Here is a 20,873-nt window from a genome sequence, read left to right as displayed (position 1 = left end):
GTACTTCTACAAGATCTATTTTACGCTCGTTTTTCTATAGTTTTAGTTTGACCCGCAACCCTAATTACAAAGGTTCATATGCGAAGCCTTAAGTAAACACGTAAAACATTAATCCCGTTCTACTGAACGATTATTCACGTTAGTAAATTATCACCTGTATGAATTTCACGCAGTTTTATCCTCAAGAAAGAGATAGACGAATTAATGTCGTTTTTCCTGGTGACATAATCACCAAAAAACCCTGCGATTGACTATAAAAGCTCCAGCTTTTTCATAAAAAAGTTAGTTCCGTCGATATTTTCTGATCTTAGCAATTCCTTCCGAAGCAATTTGCATAGAAAGCCCTGCAGGTGCCTTCAGGCCAAGGGTGCTCGCGGATGGTTTGTTAAAAAAGTATTACTCCGTGTGTGTGTGGATGAATCACCCCATAGCGTTGACATCACCTCGTAATAGTAATCGATTGCAAGTGCGTCTCCGGAGCAAGTACCTTGATCAGCGGCTCAACAGGGAGTACCTAGTAACATACTCGTGGTTTCCAACATTTTTTTACGTGACGCATACCTACGTGGATTCACGAAATATAAATAAAAGTATAGTAAATATTGAATAATTTTAATGTGTCAACTATTTAGTCAATTTAGTGTTTTAAATTAAGTTATAAGTACATAAATTCATTTCTTTTATGAAATTTTACTAGAAACCTAGTTTTACAAAATTAAAGATAATTAGATTTTATATAAATAATACCAGACTTTTACAAACTATTATTACAAACTAAGTTTTATAAAATAAGTAACAATTAGAAATTACATAGGTAGGTACTTAAATTATTTTTCTTTATATAAAATATAAGTTTTATTAAGTGTATTAAATAAAATATAGACTTTACTATAACCCTTTATAAGTAATAAAATAAAACAAAACAAGTTTTCAAAAATAAATTTAGACCTTGTCATGTTATAACCTGACACACTAAGGCGAATATAAGTTTTTATGATGGCAACACTACGCAAAGGATCGACCGGGGTACACTTGCGCACGCCGGATAGCTTGGACAGAGTTCGTAAACTATTTCCGGCGCTAAACAAGAAAGCGGCTTTTAACATGAAGGCGAAGCAGGAGTCCCTCTCTCAGTTTTGATCGTTCTGTTATGTCCTAGTGATGAGTACCTTGAGGAAGTAGGAGATCTGGGTAGCAGGTCCTGTATGGTTTAATGATATTAACCTTCCTTAAGTTTCTTACCAGAATTGGGACACTCTGTGAGACTCCTTGATGTACTTCTTCACAGTTTTCTTGTACGGTTATAGACTGTACGTCTTGAAGGTAGTTTGTCAGGAGATTTACCTTCTAGGATGCTTGAGCGGTGGGCGTTTGTAATTGATTATGAACACGGCGGAGCAATAGGGTTTTACGTAAAGTAAAACATTACTATTTATTTCAGTAATAATTTTAGTACAAAGTGTTTGACAGACAGAGGTTACGTACTGTACAATGGGTGGAGACAAAAGACAACAGGAATGAGGTTCCCTAGGATTATATACAGTTCTCTTTAATGGATTTTTGACTTTAACAGACTCCATTTCATCTGCACGTGTTCGTTATGATTTATGCTTTACATTAACAAGAAATAACATTAATAACATTATTTGACTATGCAGGTGTCCATAAGTGTCTATCTAACCCAAAAAGATGCACACTTATGCAAATAATGTAGATAACAGATTGCTTTACCCCGAGTATTAAACATAAGCTCGTAAATAATATTAGTAATTACCAGTTAAGTGCATTTTCTGGCTAATTTCTATGCTTGCAAAAGCGTGGGAGCAGTTTCATAATGATGCACTTGTTTAAATCAACATAGTTAAAGTATGATGTGAAATGCAGGTGTTTACGCCAAAAGGGTGAGAAACAGATTGCATGAGCTCGTAAATAATATTAATAATTATCAGTTAAGTGCATTTCTTGACTCATGTCAGTATTTTAAAAGAGGGTGAGAGTATGCACATGTACAAATCAGTATGGATAAGGGGTTGTCTTACTTTGACTTTAAAGTGTTACTTGTATAAAAAACACATATATCATCTTATTTATTACTGCAGGTGTGCATTTGGTTTAAGACGTTATTTTGGTTAATTTACTGCTTTTAGATGTTGAACTGAATGTTGTGAGATTCTTTTGAACATTTCTTAATATGACACAGTCAAGTAGGTACATAAATGTTTATATTATATTATATTGTTTATTATGCTATAATCAAATAGTATTGTAGATTAAAATAGATGTGATGCCTTATTATAACAGTTCGAAGGAAGCAGACGTCTTGCTCAGTTCCGAGCCTCGGACCCGGGGGCACATGGCTTTCGATTCCCTAACGTTTTGGAGACGATGATGATGGCCATCCGAAGGACGTTCCCCTTACGCCAAGAGATCGAAGGAACCCCATGGTACCGACACGTCTGAAGATGCACTCCTCGATTCGAGGACTTCGAGGATTCGAAGGAATCGAGGACAGCAAAGAAACTGAAGAACAGTTGTTTATTTGGTATTTATTGTTACTTTCGTTACGTTACGGTCCACCGAACTAGATGTCATGCGAACTAGCCTTTCTTATTTATATTTCAAATTGTCTGATTATTATTCTGCGTAAGGCGCTCGCAATCAACTAAATTATTATTCACCTTTATACACTGTCGCCCGCAAGTAAACCTTATATATTAATTATACATCTGTTGAAATTTCTTTACACGCTTTTTTATTTAAATTGCCTTTCATCAATATTGTCTCTATGCATTTCATAGAGTGGCACTCAAATCCGAGATACTATCAATTCCATTTTTATGTCTTTTATTAATACAGGAACATACACGAATGAGTGAAGTAACAGTAAGTGAAGGACAGGTAACTGAGGTTTTAGAGGTATTGTCGAACTACCCACGACCCTGCTTTCCCCCAGTCTCATGCTCTCCGCGCTTTTATCCTATCCCATCTCTATGCTCCATACCCAGGCGCTATTGCCTACATACTTCCCATCCAATCCACTCCTCTTTTCCAAACGACACAATCTGATCAATTGTCACAATTCCCACCCTTCCTGTTCCTACCTTAATTCATAATATGACAACCTGCATATTATTACTTAACAATATATAATAAAGTTCTACAAACTTAAATACCTATAGACTATATAGAAATTATACTTACTAAAAACTTTATATATTAAACTCCGGTGATCATGAAATGCTGTGACCTTGATCATGGAATGCTGTGATATTAGGCAACAGTAAATATTGTTCAACGTCAAAGTGGCTTTTATTTGATAAACATAATAATTAGTGGAGTGATACCACATAGTGCTACCACCGATCAATCTGAGTCCTCTAATTAGTTTGACCTCCAACTAAACACCACCCCTGAGCTGGCCGGAGCTGGATCCGTCACATGCCTTGTAGAAAAGCAAGGGGAAAATAATCACAATAATTATTTTTGTCTGTGTTCTAGACTCTAAAGCCTATTTCTTATCATCATCATTAGCCTGAGTCTATCCACTGCTGGATGAAGGCCTCTTCAAGTTGCTAGCACTTCTCTCGGTCCTGTGCATTGCGTTGCCACGTACTTCCGCAGAACTTTATCATTTCATCGATCCAGCGGCCTCTAGGTCTACCTTGTGGACATTTTGTACTTCTTGGATACCACTGGATGACTAGATTTGTGCAACGATTGTCTCTTCTTCGAGCTATGTGTCCAGCCCATCTCCATTTAAGGCTTTTACTAAACTATTTCTAATATTAGTATTAAATAAATGGTTCATGTTGAATGATTATTCATTAATAATAAAGAAACTTTAACTCAGGCGGTCGTATTTATGCATAAGTTATTTATTTTTTCTTAATCCTGATCAAAACCGGCTCAATATGGGGTCCTGAGTTAACAGAATGAGTAATTTTATGTGATTTCATGTTGGAGGATTGTCTGCATGAGAAATTACATTCCTCACATTTAAAAGGTTTTTCACCAGTGTGAGTCATTTTATGTCTTTTCATTTCATTCGACCGTTTGCATGAGTAATTACATTGATCACATTTAATTGGCTTTTCGCCAGAATGACTCATTTGATGCGATTTTAAGTCTGTAGATCGTGTACATGAGTAATTACATTCACCGCAATTATACGGCTTTTCGCCGGAATGAGTAATTTTATGTGATTTCATGTAGGAGGATTGTCTGCATGAGAAATCACATTCATCACATTTAAACGGTTTTTCACCGGTGTGAGTCATTTTATGTCTTTTCATTTGTTGCGACCGTTTGCATGAGTAACTACACTGATCACATTTAATTGGCTTTTCGCCAGAATGACTCATTTTATGCGATTTCAAGTCTGAAGATCGTGTACACGAGTAATTACATTCACGACAGTTATACGGCTTTTCGCCGGAATGAATCATTTTGTGTGATTTCATGTGAGAGAATTGTATACTTGAGTAATCACATTCATTACATATATATCTTTTTTCTCCTGAATGAATCATCTTGTGTGATATCATGGAACTTGACTGTATACAAGAGTAACTACAGTCATCACATTTTAATGGCTTTTCTCCAGAATGACTAATTTTGTGTAATTTAAGATGATAGGATGTTCTACATGAGAAATTGCACTCATTACATTTAAAAGTCTTTTCATCAGAGTGTATCATTTTATGTGATTTCATGTTACTCGATATTATACAGGAGTAATTACACTTATCGCATTTGAATCGCTTCTCACCCGAATGAGTCATTTTGTGTAATCTCAAGGACGACGATTTTATGCACGAATAATCACAACTATCACATTTAAAGGGTTTTTCACCAGAATGAATCATTTTGTGTGATTTCATGTTGCTTGATTGAATACAAGAGTAATTACATTCATCGCATTTAAACTGCTTCTCACCAGAATGGCTCATGTTGTGTCTTTTCATACTTCCAGACCCTGTACAAGTGAAATTGCACTCATCACATTTAAACTGTTTCTCACCAGAATGGCTCATTTTATGTCTTTTCATACTTCTAGACCCTGTACAAGTGAAATTGCAGTCGTCGCATTTAAATGTCTTTTTACCAGAACGAGACATTTTAAACCTTTCCAAATAACATGATTTTATACATGAGTTGTTACAATCATCACATTTAAAGGTTCTCATTGAGCTTTTAGTGACCTTTTTCATTGGTCTGTTTACCAACTTTACATTAATCTCGGGGTTCAATTGAATTACATCACATTTTCCAGAGCCACGTATATTTATAAACTTTTGATTGTAATCCTTGAGTTCTTTTTTGAAGTCCTGTTCATCTATTTTAATGTCGTCATGAAATTCTTCCGTTATTCTAGTTTCCAACACTTCCACAGCGCTAGTTGCTACGGTGCTTGCAGCGACAACCTAAAATGTATTGAATGGTATTTTTTATTCAGCCCTTTCGATACGTGCGTTCTAATGGTATTGCTTTACGGTGACAAAACATGACACCTTACAAAGGTTCAGAGAAACCGTATACTGAGCTTCGACAAACGATATTTTCGGAGGATTACTGGTTGTGCGATGGTTTATCTTTAGGAATCGACCTGCTACCCAGCCTTCATTTGTTAACAAATAAGGTCCCTCTAAACACTCGACAGTGGTCAACAGGCTGTTAAGATCCAACATAAAAAGTGTATACTAAACTTTGTAGTCATACTTTTGTTCTTATTGAACTAAGAATATTATATAATTTGTGACAGATTTCCACAGTGTACTTCTACAGTGATGGTTTGGTAGGCAGCGTTTAATTGAATTTTAAAAACTAATTGACACTTTCTCCAAATTGTAGTCTTATTTCAATGAAAACACATAATTATGTATAACTGAAATAGTTTAGTGTGAACTATTTATGTGGGATCTCAACAGCTTACTTTCACCCTTCGCCACTGGCACTTGTAGAGGTTTTATACAACCCTAAACTAAACAACTGACATTGTTATTGTCTGTGCTTATTTATAGAGCATATTAAACAACGCAACGGAAATGACACAGTTGTCATAGAGCGTTCCTAGAATGCTGTCGATACCAGCAGCTCTTCTGTTAGAAATGACCAATTCGTAGGTATTTGTATGAGACTTCGACTCTTCGACTCGGAGCCCGAGAAAGATGCAACTTGTCGATTGCAACAGCCAGATGTTTTTTTCAAACGAAACAGTCACATTCGACCAATCTGCAGAGCTCAATTTGGAAAGTGTGTTTTGTGAATAACTATGACGTCACATCGACGTGATCGAAACGAGTTTTGATGTGAGAGCCAGTTTACATGTAAGGATCGTAGCTACGTCCATACGACAAATTTGGACGCGGCATTATAACGTGGATGTAATAACTCATAGGTGGGCACGTGTAGTTAAAATTGCAGATTAGGTATTCATCGCTAGATTGAAAGTGCGAGAGTGTATGAGGTATGGGGAATTGTGAATGTACATGGAAAAGAGCGGGACTCCGCGGTTGAAGTCACGAGAAACTATACATAGAAGGCGGGGTGAATGCGAACTTCGGTGCCACCTACTAATTTGATAACCCCGCGCACTTGCGCTTCTATGGCACCAATGTTCTCATCACCACACGAGCGCCAAGGTTAAGCCACAAGTTTAAGGTGCCTGCATTGTAAACCTACCTGGGCTACCTGTGTGCACACTGAATAAGAGCACCCGGGTTGAGGATCCTCATTTTTTATTGGGGGTATTGTGTCTTCATCAAACTCCTGCTTGATGTCAGTTCTGTGAACATCAGTCTCAGGTTTTATCATGGTCAAGTCAGTTGCTAGATCCTGGAAAACAGCAAACTATTATTTTACAAACTGAATTCATTTCACGTTCAGCACATGCACAGAACTTCAAAAGTCGTTTTTTGACTGTGGTCGATTTTCACGCCGCCTGCACCAACGCTGATATATAAATATCAGGGTTCGGTTCGTGCCAACAGACTACTTAATTATAAAATTATGCTAGAAACACATTACCATCATGTCACGTGAGCGCACGAGCTATAACAATTAGAACATTCAATAATAAAAACTGCTAAATTACAAAAACAATGTGTCAATTACCTGTATATTTTGTAGTACCCTCCGCTAAAACCAAACATACGCAAGAACATGTAACTAGAAAATGTGTACAATTTGAGATAATAAAAAACTTTCTATCATGATTGCGTAAACTGGTGTGAGTGGTTTGGTCCATTTTGGCAGATTTTACAAAGTTAAAAACATGCTACAGGATAAATCAACATTGCACAGTTTTAACCTGTGTTACGAACTTATTACAAGCTCACCCGCTCGCACGTGACGTGTCATAATGTGGTTCTAGCATTAATGGCTTTAGATGAAGCGAAATTTACGTAGTCAGTAAGCGATAATACGTAATATTCTGCCGACATTGTTAGCTAATCACCAGTAAACGAAATCTCTGCCTGAGCAGTTAACAAATTCGCAATTATTGCTAAATCTCGCGTCCAATTATGCAATTGGCCGTATCATGGTTCACCATGAGGTGTTGTATCGGAAACCGGTCGCCGTGTCGCGTTGAAATCAAATACGCAATAAAAACCATCGAACACAAGGGAAAGATAATATAATAATTACAAGATAAAAAGAGCTTTTTATATACAACGTTTTTAAATTTTCTGTTGTATCATATAAACTCTACTTGATTATCTTAAACGATCAAAAAATTTTGTACTTGATAGAAATAATACTGAAATGTCATTTTGACATTTCATAGTAACGCACGTATATATTAATAATTTAGTTGCTAGGACCCCAGACGACTAGCAACCAATAATGGCGTCGAAATAACTTTTCATACAAAACTGAATTAACTGAAAATGAATTCAATTCTACTTAAAGATGGCAAAAAGTATTTAAAGATTGCAATGACATCGTGTTCTGATATATTCTATAAGTTTCAAATGTATAGCTAGTCGGGAAGTTAGTTAAAAATCGATTGCAAGATTTGTACCGGTCAAAGAACCACCGGACAAATAAGAATACGAGGTAAGAAAAACGTTGTAATAATAATAATAATAAAACAGCTATTGAAGTTATTTATAAATGTAAGTAATCATATCTTAAATATGTATCTGCTTAAATAAATGAGATAATTGATACCAATTAATTAGAAAAATATCATTTTTATTCAGTCTTAGTATTGAACGCGTTATTTAATTAATATCATTACTAAATTATAATGTCTTCAAAAGTGACCTTCCACTCTGCCTAAAGCGCAAAGTGTTCAACCAGTGTGTGCTTCCCGTGATCACAAATGCGTGTGAAACATGGACCCTAAGTAAAAGAGAGATCCAGAAACTTAGAGTAGCACAACGTGGTATGAAGAGGTGCATGCTGGGCATAACGCGAAAGGACACAAAGAGGAAAGAGAAGAGTCTTAAATGGAGATGGGCTGGAACATATAGCTAGAAGAAGAGACAATCGTTGGACAAATCTAATCATCCAGTGGTATCTAAGAAGTACAAAACGTCCGCAAGGTAGACCTAGAGGCCGCTGGATCGATGAAATGATAAAGTTCTATGGAAGTGCATGGCAACGCAATTCACAGGACTGAGAGAAGTGGAAGCAGCTTGAAGAGGCCTTCATACAGAATGGGATAGATTCAGGCTGATGATGATGACTAAATAATAGCGATGTGTTTTCGGTACGACAGCTCACGGCGAACTGTCATACGTACAAGTTATAAGAAATAATAAATGTAATAGTGCCTGTTGTACACGTGCATGGATTTACTTGCACCAATTAATACTCGTAGTGTGTATTTTAAACTATCGCGATACTAACTGTTTACACGTAAAAGTGCTGACTGTCTCGCCAATCTCATTCTTTAGGAGTAAGCGAGACGGGATGTTGACATTTTGTTACTATTTGACAGGCCGTGTTGACAAATCGGTTAACCTCGAAATGAGTGCGCGGTGAAGTTAGTTTTTTTTTCCGGCAGTTTCGCCACTCTCATTCTGTTGCGCATACGCACCGCCATGTAAGTACCAAATTGCGTGAAAATTCAGAAGCTTTAATACGTACCTACTGTCAGCAGTAAATCCATGTACGTGTAAACGAGGCATAACCGTTAAATTTCGTAATAGAAAAGGAATTCGTTTAAAACTAACCTCAAAATCACAACTCACATTTTCTTGCTTTATATCGCGACAGTCAGTACCGACTATTGGCACATCAAACCAACTCTGCTTTTCTGCGCCAGTTAAAAATTCATCTGATTCGCTTTTCAGGTCCATTGTACGATTTTAAGCCGTAAATCAAAGTGTAAGATTTGTGACTGACCACTGGACTGACACAACGAGAATAAAAAAACACTTTTGGCGTCCGTGGCAATGTTGCCATTTTAAATTAGTCACAAAAATATAGTTCCTACGCAATGCGAGAAATGACATTATTTCGAGAAAAAATATTAATTAAGTTAGTAGGTAACGACTTCGATTTGAATAAATTGTACCACATTAAATTAAAATTTAGATAATAGAGGTAAAAAAGGGACTCGGATTTATTTTTTTATTTGACTAGATAGGTAGATACTGTTACACCCATGATTGTTGGGCCTTTCACGATAGTCTTAAATTACGTAATTATTAGGTGAAAACTTGACACCAGCTGACCTCCTAGTCAACAATGGGCGTACATACGTCCAAAATTCCTTGATTAACTGTCAAAATGTTCAACATAATACTTTGCACGTAAGAATTGTATCAAATTATTATAATGATGGTATGTATATAATATATATCCTGTATATCAATTAATTATTATGGTATCGTCGTAAAATTCTTCCGTTCTTCTATTTTCCATCATTTCAGTGCTGGTCGCATCGGTGTTAGCAGCGACAACCTACAGAAAACAGACACACACTACCTGTATATTGAATAATAGTATGTATTCAACATAGAACAACATCAGAATATTATCGTAAAGATATTACGGTAAAAGCATGGGATGAAGTAGGAAAGAATGGGTTTTTAACAGTTTGAGGTTATGAAATTAATATTTCAAGTGGGTTTCCATAGCGCCGTGTGCTTAGCATCGGTAATTGGCCAGTTTAAGAGTTATACCAGCAAACAGGATTTTAGTTTCTCCACGAGCGAAAGGCCTTACTATGTTGTTGTCGAAATCAGTGGCGCACCCAGGATTTAATATCAGAAGGGGGGCAAGGAGTAGAATGTAAATTAGTCTCATAGGCTCTTTTTCTTCTCCTTTTACTATTAAACCTAATTTATGATGTGTGTTTATCTCACTTATCTGGTCAACCCGACACGCCGGGCCCCCAGGCTAGAGCCCTGTCATCCCTCCCCAGCCATGACCTACACCACTCCGGAATTCGGGTGGACAACGAGAATTTTTTGACAGTTCCATTAGAGATTGGGTTTCTAAAACAACCTGACATTAGTTTTTAGAATTTTTTGTGTTAGAAATTGTTCTAAAAAGGGTGCTGGAGAATTAAAAATCATTTTTTGCCAGTGTTTTTATATTTTGTCTAAGCCCAAAGGTATAGTTTATTGGCTTTCAATTTCAATGTTTAAAATCATTCTGATAATTTTCATGTTTGGAGGGTGCCAGGGTCCCTTGCCACCCCCCGTGGGTGCGCCACTGGTCGAAATTGGTAGGTACTTACTATAATAAAATTTCATGTACCGCGGATTGACCAGTAATATTAGTATTAAAGAAGTATTATTAAAATATTTATATACGAAGTAGGCAACACTCATCTACGGCATTTTTTGTTTATGGCGTCCATGGCGTCATTGTGCAATGAATGCCGTGACAGTCATTGACATTTCGTGTACGTATATAAGAAATACAAAAAGGATATAAAACATGAACCAGCCGATGAAGATAGGAGTTCACCTCGTCGCCTATGGGTTGATGTGCCCTCACAGCCTTATGAAAGCCCAAACACTTTAACTTATGTAAAAAGAGAGAATGGGGATCATTTTATTAGAGAGGTTAGAAATTTTACTGTTTACGATAATCTTTTAGCCTACTGGCTCCAATGACATTATTCATGGACAACGCACTCAGTACAGTAGCTAGCAAGTAAATTCGCGCATAGCGACATTCGCACATGTATAGGTAGACGTCACGCGATTTCCATTTTGCGATATTACGCATCGGGAAGTTATAGCAATATGACCTTTATGTACTGCTTCAAATACACTATGACGATCGGTCACATTATATATTATGTCGAAAAACCCGTTTCTTATGTTGGCATCCTGTGTCACAGAGTGTAAATAGGATGTCATAGCTGTCATACAATATGTATGTATAATATGTCGGAATGGCATAGATTTTATAATAGACACTAAAACACTCTTAGCATATATGTGCCCGATCGTCTTATAAGTAGTCTATTTGAACCTTAATGGCATTAGTACAGTGTTTCTAGTGTCAATGTTCATTTGAGCGAACCCGTTCGAACCGAACCATTCGGCAGATCCGACAAAAAGCTTCGGGAATTTATAGCAAAATCACCTTTATCCTAATGGCGTTAGAACACATTATGCCATTCGGCAGACCCGACAAAAAAGTTAGTGTCATTTTTTTTCCAGATGCTACGTCCATATTAATGTCATTGACTGGCTCAGACCTAAATATTATAATTATTATAACCCTATCACTATGTATCAAGGCTTACATCAGTTATGTCTCCAAACTCGATATGTGGGTCAATCACAGAGGATATTATAATTCATTTGCCTAGAGTCATTACTCATATGAACAAAACATAGAGTTTTGAGATAGTCGCAAAAAACCACCAGAACTTTTTTGTAAGTAATTAAAAGAAAGGTATTGAACTCCCTTGAATATTAATGAGTGAGTGAGTCGATTTACGTTATTTTTATATAGGTATATAATACTCCTAAGGCTGCAGAACCATAGCACTCTATGAGAAATAGATTTCCCTGATTGGTTAGAAAGGCTTTGCTGACAGAACTCTAATTATTTATTGAAAAATGTAACTAATGACACCAACAGTCAACTTTGTCAACGATTTTCACAATGTTTAAAATGTCTTGATAACCAACTATTTTTCTTTATAGATTAATGCCTTTAATCAATTGGTAAGAATAGCAAAATGTGAGTTAGGACTCTAGGCGACTCACGTGGGTTACTGCTTAAAGTTGGTTAGTCGATATTTTAGGTACTTAGAATTAACGATGGATTAAGACGTGTCTATTTATATAAGTATGTATACTATAAAAACAATTCAAGGGCATCTGTGATATATTATTATAGAACATACACATAAGGAACAAAGAAATCAACATTATCCCTACTTTTAGAGGGCATATCAAGCTTTGCATTTAGTCCATAGCATGATTTCGAAACTTACCAACTTTTGGCAGTAACTTCACGAATTAGGTATTCGGCCAATATTATAATTGGCCACAATAATGAATTCGTAGCTGAGGCAACGGAACAATTCGACTACAGACCTACAAACTTATCTGAAGAATAGGATGGGGGAGCCCCTGTCGAAAACTACCCAATCAAGACTCGTAACTGGACAAAATCTGACATTCGAATGATATTTTCAAAATGGCGTCCTATGGTAGTTCGTAGTTCCATTTTTGGCCATTCTACAGATAAATTTGTCGGTCTATATCAAATTTTTATGCAGTTGACTGCTAGCACATGCGCGTTGGGTATACCCCTATCACGTGGCTAACTTCATAATGTCGCGCACTTTCGTAGTAGTGTGCGCGCGCAGCTCTCAATTTCACTCTCTACCAAACGCCATGAAAGAAGTATAACTTCGTAAAAAGTTCAATAATCCAAAAACTGTCAATACGTGTAAAAACCACACATTTTAACAGAAATAAATTTCAAAAATGACAAAAAATACCTATTTTGTGTCAACGGCGTTCGCGTTTCATTTCATGTTGGAAGACGAGAGATTCTTTTTTATAGGACAGATATAGTGAACTAAAGATCATACCTACCTTATGGATGAATAATTGTTAAATTATTATTTTAAATACCTACGCGGATATTCAGAATAATATACAAAAACATTAAATAATTTATGAAATTGTTTCAGTGTGTTTTATTTCTCACTAAAATATTTACGTAGAGTCTGTCTTCTATTAGCTAGCGTGCGGTATCCCCCCCACCACTTCAAAATCCATCTCGTTCCCTCCCATTGAAAACCTGCAACAGGATCGTATTAACTAGGGGAATGCAAGAGATTTTATCGGCGCTCGTTGTGAATTCGCTCCATACGCATCTGAATCTATAAACTATATCTAATCTATTACTAATTGTTTTATCACTCGAGCTAAGAGCCATTGTTTTCAATCACTTTTGCAAGATTAAAAAAATATGTTTACTGAAGCAGACCACTATGGCTGCCCTGACTGACCCAAATACTCACACACTTTCTAAACGTAAGACTCAGGGTAGTAGTGAAGTGTCTGGCTGATTGTAGCGGTAATACTCTTATCTTATATTAATAATGTTTTTATTTTCAGAAGCGTGAAAACGCTCTAATCGATATAATGTCTGAGAATGATAATAAGGGAGTCATTATCAAAGAAGAATTTGATGAAAACGCAATCCGCCAAATCGAGAATGAGAATCCGCAACCTGGCTGCTCCAATTCACAATACAGGCCATTAGAACAGGTACGTTTAACAAATTAGGTTATTTTGTTATCCTAAAACAGAGATGGCGAACCTTTCTACGAACGCGTGCCAAAATTTCCCAAATAATATTTTTCGACTGTGTGCCAAGCAGTTTTTCATGGCGAGAAAAAAGTTTTCTAAAAAAATAGTTTCTAAAAATTCGATTAAAAAAGTATAAACGTTACAATTGAGTTTTTGATATTCTATCTTGCTCCGTATTTCTATCAGAAGGCATATCTTTTTTCTTTTTAATATTTTTGTCTTGTTTTCAAAATTCTCAAAGAGATCGTGGAAGTATTTGAACCACTTTTCTTTCATATCGTCACTGTTCTGGCAGAAGACACTAATTCGAAAAAATGACATATTGAGTTAGTACCAAAATGTTCCTTATTTCAAACTTTTTAACAACTTCAATGTCAAATTACTCAAAACTAGTATTCTCCAGATAGCAGTGGCGAAGGGTGGAGGTAGGCTGTTAAGATTCGCTATAAATAGTACACACTAAACTTTGTTAGTCATATGTATTTGTTTTTATTGAACTAAGACTACAATTTACAGATGGTGTTAGTTAGTTTTTAAAAATCAATTAAACCCTGCCTAAACGAAACCATAATAGTTTTGGCCTAATTTGGGCGATACGACAAAATTGTGCACACTTTTTCATTCATAGTTATTTGTTTTCGTTGGATTAAAGATACATATTATACATATTGTTGGTTCATTTTTTTAATTCATTAAGCCCTGCCTGAACCAAACTATAATAAATAAAAAATATTATTCTATCTATAAAATATTCAAAGTTATGTATGATTTAATTGCATAATTTTAAATATTTTATAGATAGACATGTATTTTTTGACTATTATCTATTATGGCTTGGTTTCTCAGGGTTTAATTGAATTTTAAAAACTAACCAACACTTTCTGTAAATTGTAGTCTTATTTCAATGAAAACATATACGTATGTCTGAAAAAGTTTAATGTGCACTATTTATGGCGGATCTTAACAGCCTACCTCCACCCTTCGCCACTGCCAGATAGTGTGTTCTGCCAGAACAGAGACGATATTATATTCTCCATCACTGAACGGTTTTCCGTTTTAGCAGTTATTATATTTGAATGACTGCCGATAGGTAATTAATTTCATAAGGTTTGTTGATTGAATATTTATATTTTTAATTTCCCGATCCTAAGGACCGACGTATACAATTATTGTACATTTACATTAAACGTAATGATTATCTTGAAAAGGATTTGCCTGCTATTTTTTATACAATGCGAATTGTCATTTATGCATGAATTTCGTCATTTCCGTTTGCGAATCGATGGGTAAACAACATGAAAAAACGAAGAAAATACGCATGGCTATGTTGTCATTATTTTTTAATATTATATAATAAGTACCTACTTAACTAAGTAGGTATATATTTATTTGGAAAACTTTTTCATAAATAAAAACATTTTTTAAATATGTATAATATATAAACCAAATGCCGCCTATTCGACGCTTGCATTCTGACGGTGCTGCGTTACGGTATCGAATCATGGAACCTTAAGAGGGGTCAGAGCAACCGTATACTGAGCTTCAAAAACAGATGTTTGCGACGAATACTGTACTGGACGTGGTGTCCATATGCTCCAGATAAGGGGCGGATATATGGCAAAAGAAGATAATAATATATAAAATAGTAATTTCTTTTCTTTTCAAAATGAAACATTCGCGTGCCATGTAAAATCATCTTGCTTGCCACCAGTGGCACGCGTGCCATAGGTTCGCCATCCCTGTCCTAAAAGATCTTTGTGAAATATCGTCACTGTACAGGCCAATTGCCGTACCCCTCACTTTTCACCAAAAAGACATCTTGATGGTAATGGACTTATTGCAAAAGTACTCGTACACGAACTGACCAAGAATCATAAATCTATAAAAAATATTTCATGTCAAAATAATTCAAAACTTTTTTTAAGCCATTTGTAACTTGACAAAAAATATTGTAGCCAAATACTCACACCTTTTCTAAACGTAAGACTCAGGGTAGTAGTGAAGTCCAGTAGTGAAGTGACTGACTGATCATAGCGGTGATACTCTTACGTAATTTTAATAATCTTGTTATTTTCAGAAGCATGAAAACGGTCTGATCAATAATATGTTGTCTTATAATGATAATGAGGGAGTCGCCATCAAAGAAGAATTTGATAAAAACGCAATCCGCCAAATCAATAATGAGAATTCGCAACCTGGCTGCTCCAATCCACAATACAGGCCATTAGAACAGGTACGTTTAACAAATTTGGTTATTTTCTTATCCCAAAAAATCTTTAAATTAGAAACTATTGAACAAGACGTATCTTTTAATAGTTTTTTGTTATTCAAAATATCGATAACTTCACGGCAATAACAATTAAAAATAATTTCTGGAATATGGCCACCGCACCTGTTTTATTATAGACGCCCAATTTGGACCACTATTTTTCGAACACTACTGGCCGTACCTATACCACGAATAACACAATCAATGTCGGCTTCCAATGCGTCAATGATTGCTGATTAATCGACATAAACTGGTGTCCTCACGAAATATAGAAGAAAATAGTCCAGAGATGACAAATCGAACGACCTTGGAACCCAATTAACATATCCGTTTCTCGAAATCAACATATCGCCAAATAATGACTTCAATATGTCGATGATTGCGGCTGCCCATTGCCGACTGGAGATGAAAGCCGTTACATTTCACGACCGGTCCTACCTTTCCGCTCCTCCCGTTGTCTATGGATGACCTGTCATTGCCTATCATTGTCTATATAGTGCTCAAACTGACGCGTTTGTCGTGTTCACTTGTCGGAGTATTCTTAGTTTCAGATTTCTTTCAGATTATTTTAACGTATCTTGGAAACCTTGGAGTTCATCTGATTAAGTGGTAATGTGTTATTTATATATAATTGGAAGTGTTGATCAACGTAAGTAAACTTCTTCTGTGCATAATAATATCATAATACACTAGGACGTTTGTCAATGTGACAGTCGATTCTAAACGACAATAACTAATAACTTATTTATACACTTCAGTCATTATAGAATACCTACCGAACTCTGCTTGCAAGTTTTTTTTTTATCAATAAATAGAATGACAGTGGACGACTCGTAGCTTGTGCAAAAAGTTATGCTCAGGCTTTATTAATCTAAAAATGGCGATGGGCTGCCATATAGCACATAGCGCCATCCTATCGACCCACATTTCATCTGGATAAATGTCGTCGATGATTATTATTCGGTAACACGAGCTCCGGCCTCATGTTTGATGAAATATTGTCCGATCACGCCACTAGCTTGTAAACCGCATCAAACGGTAAATTTTCATGGAAGACTATGGAGTCTTCTGGATCGGTAATTTTGCGATAAAAAATTGCGCGAATCGATAACCTATGCTCTAAGTAAGTTTTGTCAATTTTGTTGCGTGACTGATTGATGATGTTTGATTCATGATGATTTGCCTGACCTTACTTATCATACATTGAGTGCAGAATCACAGTCGGTTTGACAGTAAACTCGTTCGTAAGTTCTATCCAAGCAAAAAAAAGCACCATTATTTATCACATTTAAGCGGCAACATTTGGGAACATATACATATTTTATATACCTATTTAAAGATTGTTATATTGAACATAAGTGCTTATCCTTTTTTTGTAGAATTCTACCCAGCAATGTTCCACAGTATGCCACATTAATCCACTGTGCATCGTTGGAAAAGATATAGTTGACAATATTCTGGCCAAAAACGACATAGCACAATATGCAACCAATAAAATCATGATACAGCATTCTGAGATAACCATAGATGAAGAAAACATAAAACAGGAAGTTCAAAAATTATATTTGCCAAAGGAAATTAAAATAATGTTGATAAGAGTTACATATTTTCCACGTAACTTTATTTGCAATAATTGTTGTGGTGTGTTTAAGTCGATAAATCATCTAAATTGTCACCACATTTCATGCACAAAGACTCAGCGATCATACAAGACGCAAACTTGTACAAGATCACATCGATGCGATGTGTGTTTTAAAAAATTCTCGAAAAAGGGTAAACTCAAGAGACATAAGATGACACATACTGGTGAAAAACCACATCAATGTAATCTGTGTTTTAAAAAATTCGCGGAAATTAGTTCTCTCAAAACACATATAATGTTACATACGGGTGAAAAACCACACCAATGCGATGTGTGTTTTAATAAATTCACGGTAATTGGTCATCTAAAAACACATAAAATAACACATACTGGTGAAAAACCGCACCAATGCGTTGTGTGTTTTAAAAAATTCATACAACTTTGTGAGCTCAAAACACACAAAATGACACACACTGGTGAAAAACCACATCAATGCGATGTTTGTTTTAAAAAATACTCGAAAATTGGTAAACTAAAAGGACATCAAATGATACATACTGGTGAAAAACCACATCAATGCAATCAGTGTTTCAAAAAATTCTTGTTTATTGGTTCTCTCAAAAGACATAAAATGACACATACAGATGAAGATCCACATCAATGCAATCTGTGTTTCAAAAAATTCTCGTTAATCGGTTCTCTCAAAAGACATAAAATGTCGCATACTGGTGAAAAACCACACCAATGCGATGTGTGTTTTAAAAAATTTGTTGAAATTCGTGATCTTAAAATACATAAAATGAAACATACTGGTGAAAAACCACATCACTGCGATGTATGTCTTAGAAAATTCTCGACAATTATATTTCTAAAAAGACATAAAATGACTCATACTGGTGAAAAATCACATCAATGCAATCTGTGTTTAAAAAAATTCTCCGTCGTTGGTTCTCTCAAAATACATAAAATGACTCATTCTGGTGAAAAACCACATCAATGCAATGTGTGTTTTCAAAATTTTGTGCAAATTGGTAACCTCAAAAGACATAAAATGACACATACTGGTGAAAAATCACATCAATGCAATCTGTGCTTAAAAAGATTCTCAACAATTGGTTCTCTCAAAATACATAAAATGACTCATACTGGTGAAAAACCACATCAATGCGATGTGTGTTTTAAAAATTTTGTGCAAATTGGTAGCCTCAAAACACATAAAATGATACATACTGGTGAGAAACCGCATCAATGCGATGTTTGTTTTAAAAAATTCTCGGAAATTGGTCACCTCAAAAGACATAAAATGACACATACTGGTGAAAGACCACATCAATGCGATGTTTGTTTTAAAAAATTCAAACGAAAATATGATCTCAAATTACATAAAATGACACATACTGGCGAAAAACCTCATCAATGTGATGTGTGTTTTAAAAAATACTTACGAATTAGTGTTTTTAAAAGACATAAAATGTCACACACTGGTTAAAAACCACATCAATGCGGAGTTTTTTTATTTTTAATACTTGAATATTGGTACTCTCAAATGCATAAAATGGCACATTCTGGCGAAGAAAAATGTGATTGTGTGTTCTAAAAAATCCCAACAAATATATAATTCGAAATGCATAAAATGGCACATACTGGTAAAAAAAACCACATCAATGTGATGTTTATTTTTAAAAATTCTCAGTAATTGTTCATCTCAAAATGCATAAAAAAATGACATAATGGTGAAAAACCACATCAATTCGATGTTTGTTTCAATAAATTATCGGAAATTGATAAACTCAAAAGACATAATATTTTATAATGACACATACCGGTTAAAAACCACATCAATGCGATGTGAGTTTTAAAAGTTTTGTGAGATTTTGTCACCTCAAAAAACATCAATAGACACATATTGGTTAATATTCACATCAATTCGATGTAAGTATGTTTAAAAAAAATCATACAAATTGGTTCTTTCAAAAAACATCAATTAACATATACTAGCGAATAACCATACCATGCGATGTTTGTTATAAGAAATTCTCGGAAATTGGTAAACTCAAAAGACATAAAATGGCACATACTGGTGAAGAACCACACCAATGCAATGTGTTTTTTAAAAGTTCATACAACTTGGTCATCTCGACGTACCTAAAATGACAAACTGGTTTTAAAGTACAGTGAAGTTGTAGTGTTTTTGTACCTACTCTTAAGTACTATATTTTATATATACATAAAGTCAGTTTTTGTTTATTATACTTACCTACTAGCTTTTATTTTGTTTTCAAGCCTTATGCTACCTGCAATTTCTTGCCGTTCGCTTTGTTATATCTCAAATTGCATCTGTAATATTTAATTAGGTTAATAAAGATATTATATTTCTTCTGGAAAAGTCTTTTTTTTATTAATCCTGAATTGAAAGGCGGAAAATTTTCAATAGGAATTGCAATCACAGACACCAGGAAAATTACAAGCCAGCAGCATTATGACCCATTTGAAAGCTTTTTCGCGCCATTTCTGTACACCAATTTATATGGTACATTCTCACTCATAAGCCATAATATTAATCTTAAACTCCTAATCATAAACTTAATACTAAACTAATCATAGAGCGCGATAGCTTATCACAAATTTCCTCTGAGCTACGCGAAAATTACAATTTCAGATAAATGGTGAACAACGAATGGAACTCACGATACTTAAACTCCTCGACAGGGGAGTTGACCTGAAAGTTTACCTTCTATTTCAGGAGCACCAGACGTCAGGGTGCATAAGGGGCTATGTATTAGATGACTCAGATCCTTATAGGTCACGGTGTTATGCGAGCATACCTGCACCGGTTTAAAATAACATCTGGCGGCAAGTTCCCATGCGACGACGGAAGTGACCAGGACATCCTACATTTACCCTACACTACCTGAACTTTTTATTACAGATGGCAGATGCGGACATTCGAGACCTTCTGGGGACCATGGCAAACAAGGCCGGAGGAGATGCACTTTTTAATTTCTGTATTGATGTAATAAAAAGAATCAAATTAATAAACGGTGCCATGTAATGATGATGCCTTTCAATCCAGTGTTTGCAGTCATATAAGATAGGATATGCTCAGAAAATCAGTCCTATCCTACATCTCTTTTACCACGAAAAAACTCGGCTATAATTAATCACAGTTCTCAGTTCCCAATGAATACGACAAAATATTCATCAGAATCACCACCACCTTGCGCTGCAAAGAATTTTCCAGGGTTTTTGCAAGATGGTTTCATAGGCCCAT

The 20,873-nt window shown here is 35.5% G+C and overlaps 1 protein-coding gene and 2 long non-coding RNA genes across 3 annotated transcripts; 2 read left to right on the top strand and 1 right to left on the bottom strand.

Annotated features, from left to right (window-relative positions):
- Nucleotides 1–1,332: 1,332 nt before the first annotated feature.
- LOC147074179 (uncharacterized) lies at nucleotides 1,333–9,377 on the bottom strand. Its single transcript, XR_015070232.1, has 3 exons — nucleotides 9,183–9,377; nucleotides 6,682–6,834; nucleotides 1,333–5,423 (listed from the first exon to the last, which is right to left on the bottom strand). It is a non-coding gene; the product is annotated as an uncharacterized LOC147074179 (long non-coding RNA).
- Nucleotides 9,378–10,845: 1,468 nt separating this feature from the next.
- Nucleotides 10,846–16,664, top strand: LOC147074178 (uncharacterized). Its single transcript, XR_015070299.1, has 4 exons — nucleotides 10,846–11,027; nucleotides 13,557–13,709; nucleotides 15,829–15,984; nucleotides 16,659–16,664. It is a non-coding gene; the product is annotated as an uncharacterized LOC147074178 (long non-coding RNA).
- Nucleotides 16,665–17,480: 816 nt separating this feature from the next.
- On the top strand, nucleotides 17,481–19,788 carry LOC147074177 (uncharacterized). Its single transcript, XM_085943697.1, has one exon. The coding sequence runs from the start codon at nucleotides 17,520–17,522 to the stop codon at nucleotides 19,089–19,091; it is 1,572 nt and encodes a 523-aa protein (XP_085799823.1). The 5' UTR covers nucleotides 17,481–17,519; the 3' UTR covers nucleotides 19,092–19,788.
- The last annotated feature ends 1,085 nt before the right edge of the window (nucleotides 19,789–20,873 follow it).

This window comes from Rhyacophila brunnea, unplaced genomic scaffold (assembly GCF_057557595.1).
Source record: "Rhyacophila brunnea isolate RB1 unplaced genomic scaffold, BYU_Rbru_1.0 scaffold_16, whole genome shotgun sequence".
Lineage (NCBI taxonomy): Eukaryota > Metazoa > Arthropoda > Insecta > Trichoptera > Rhyacophilidae > Rhyacophila > Rhyacophila brunnea.
This window is presented reverse-complemented; position numbering and strand designations above follow the sequence as displayed.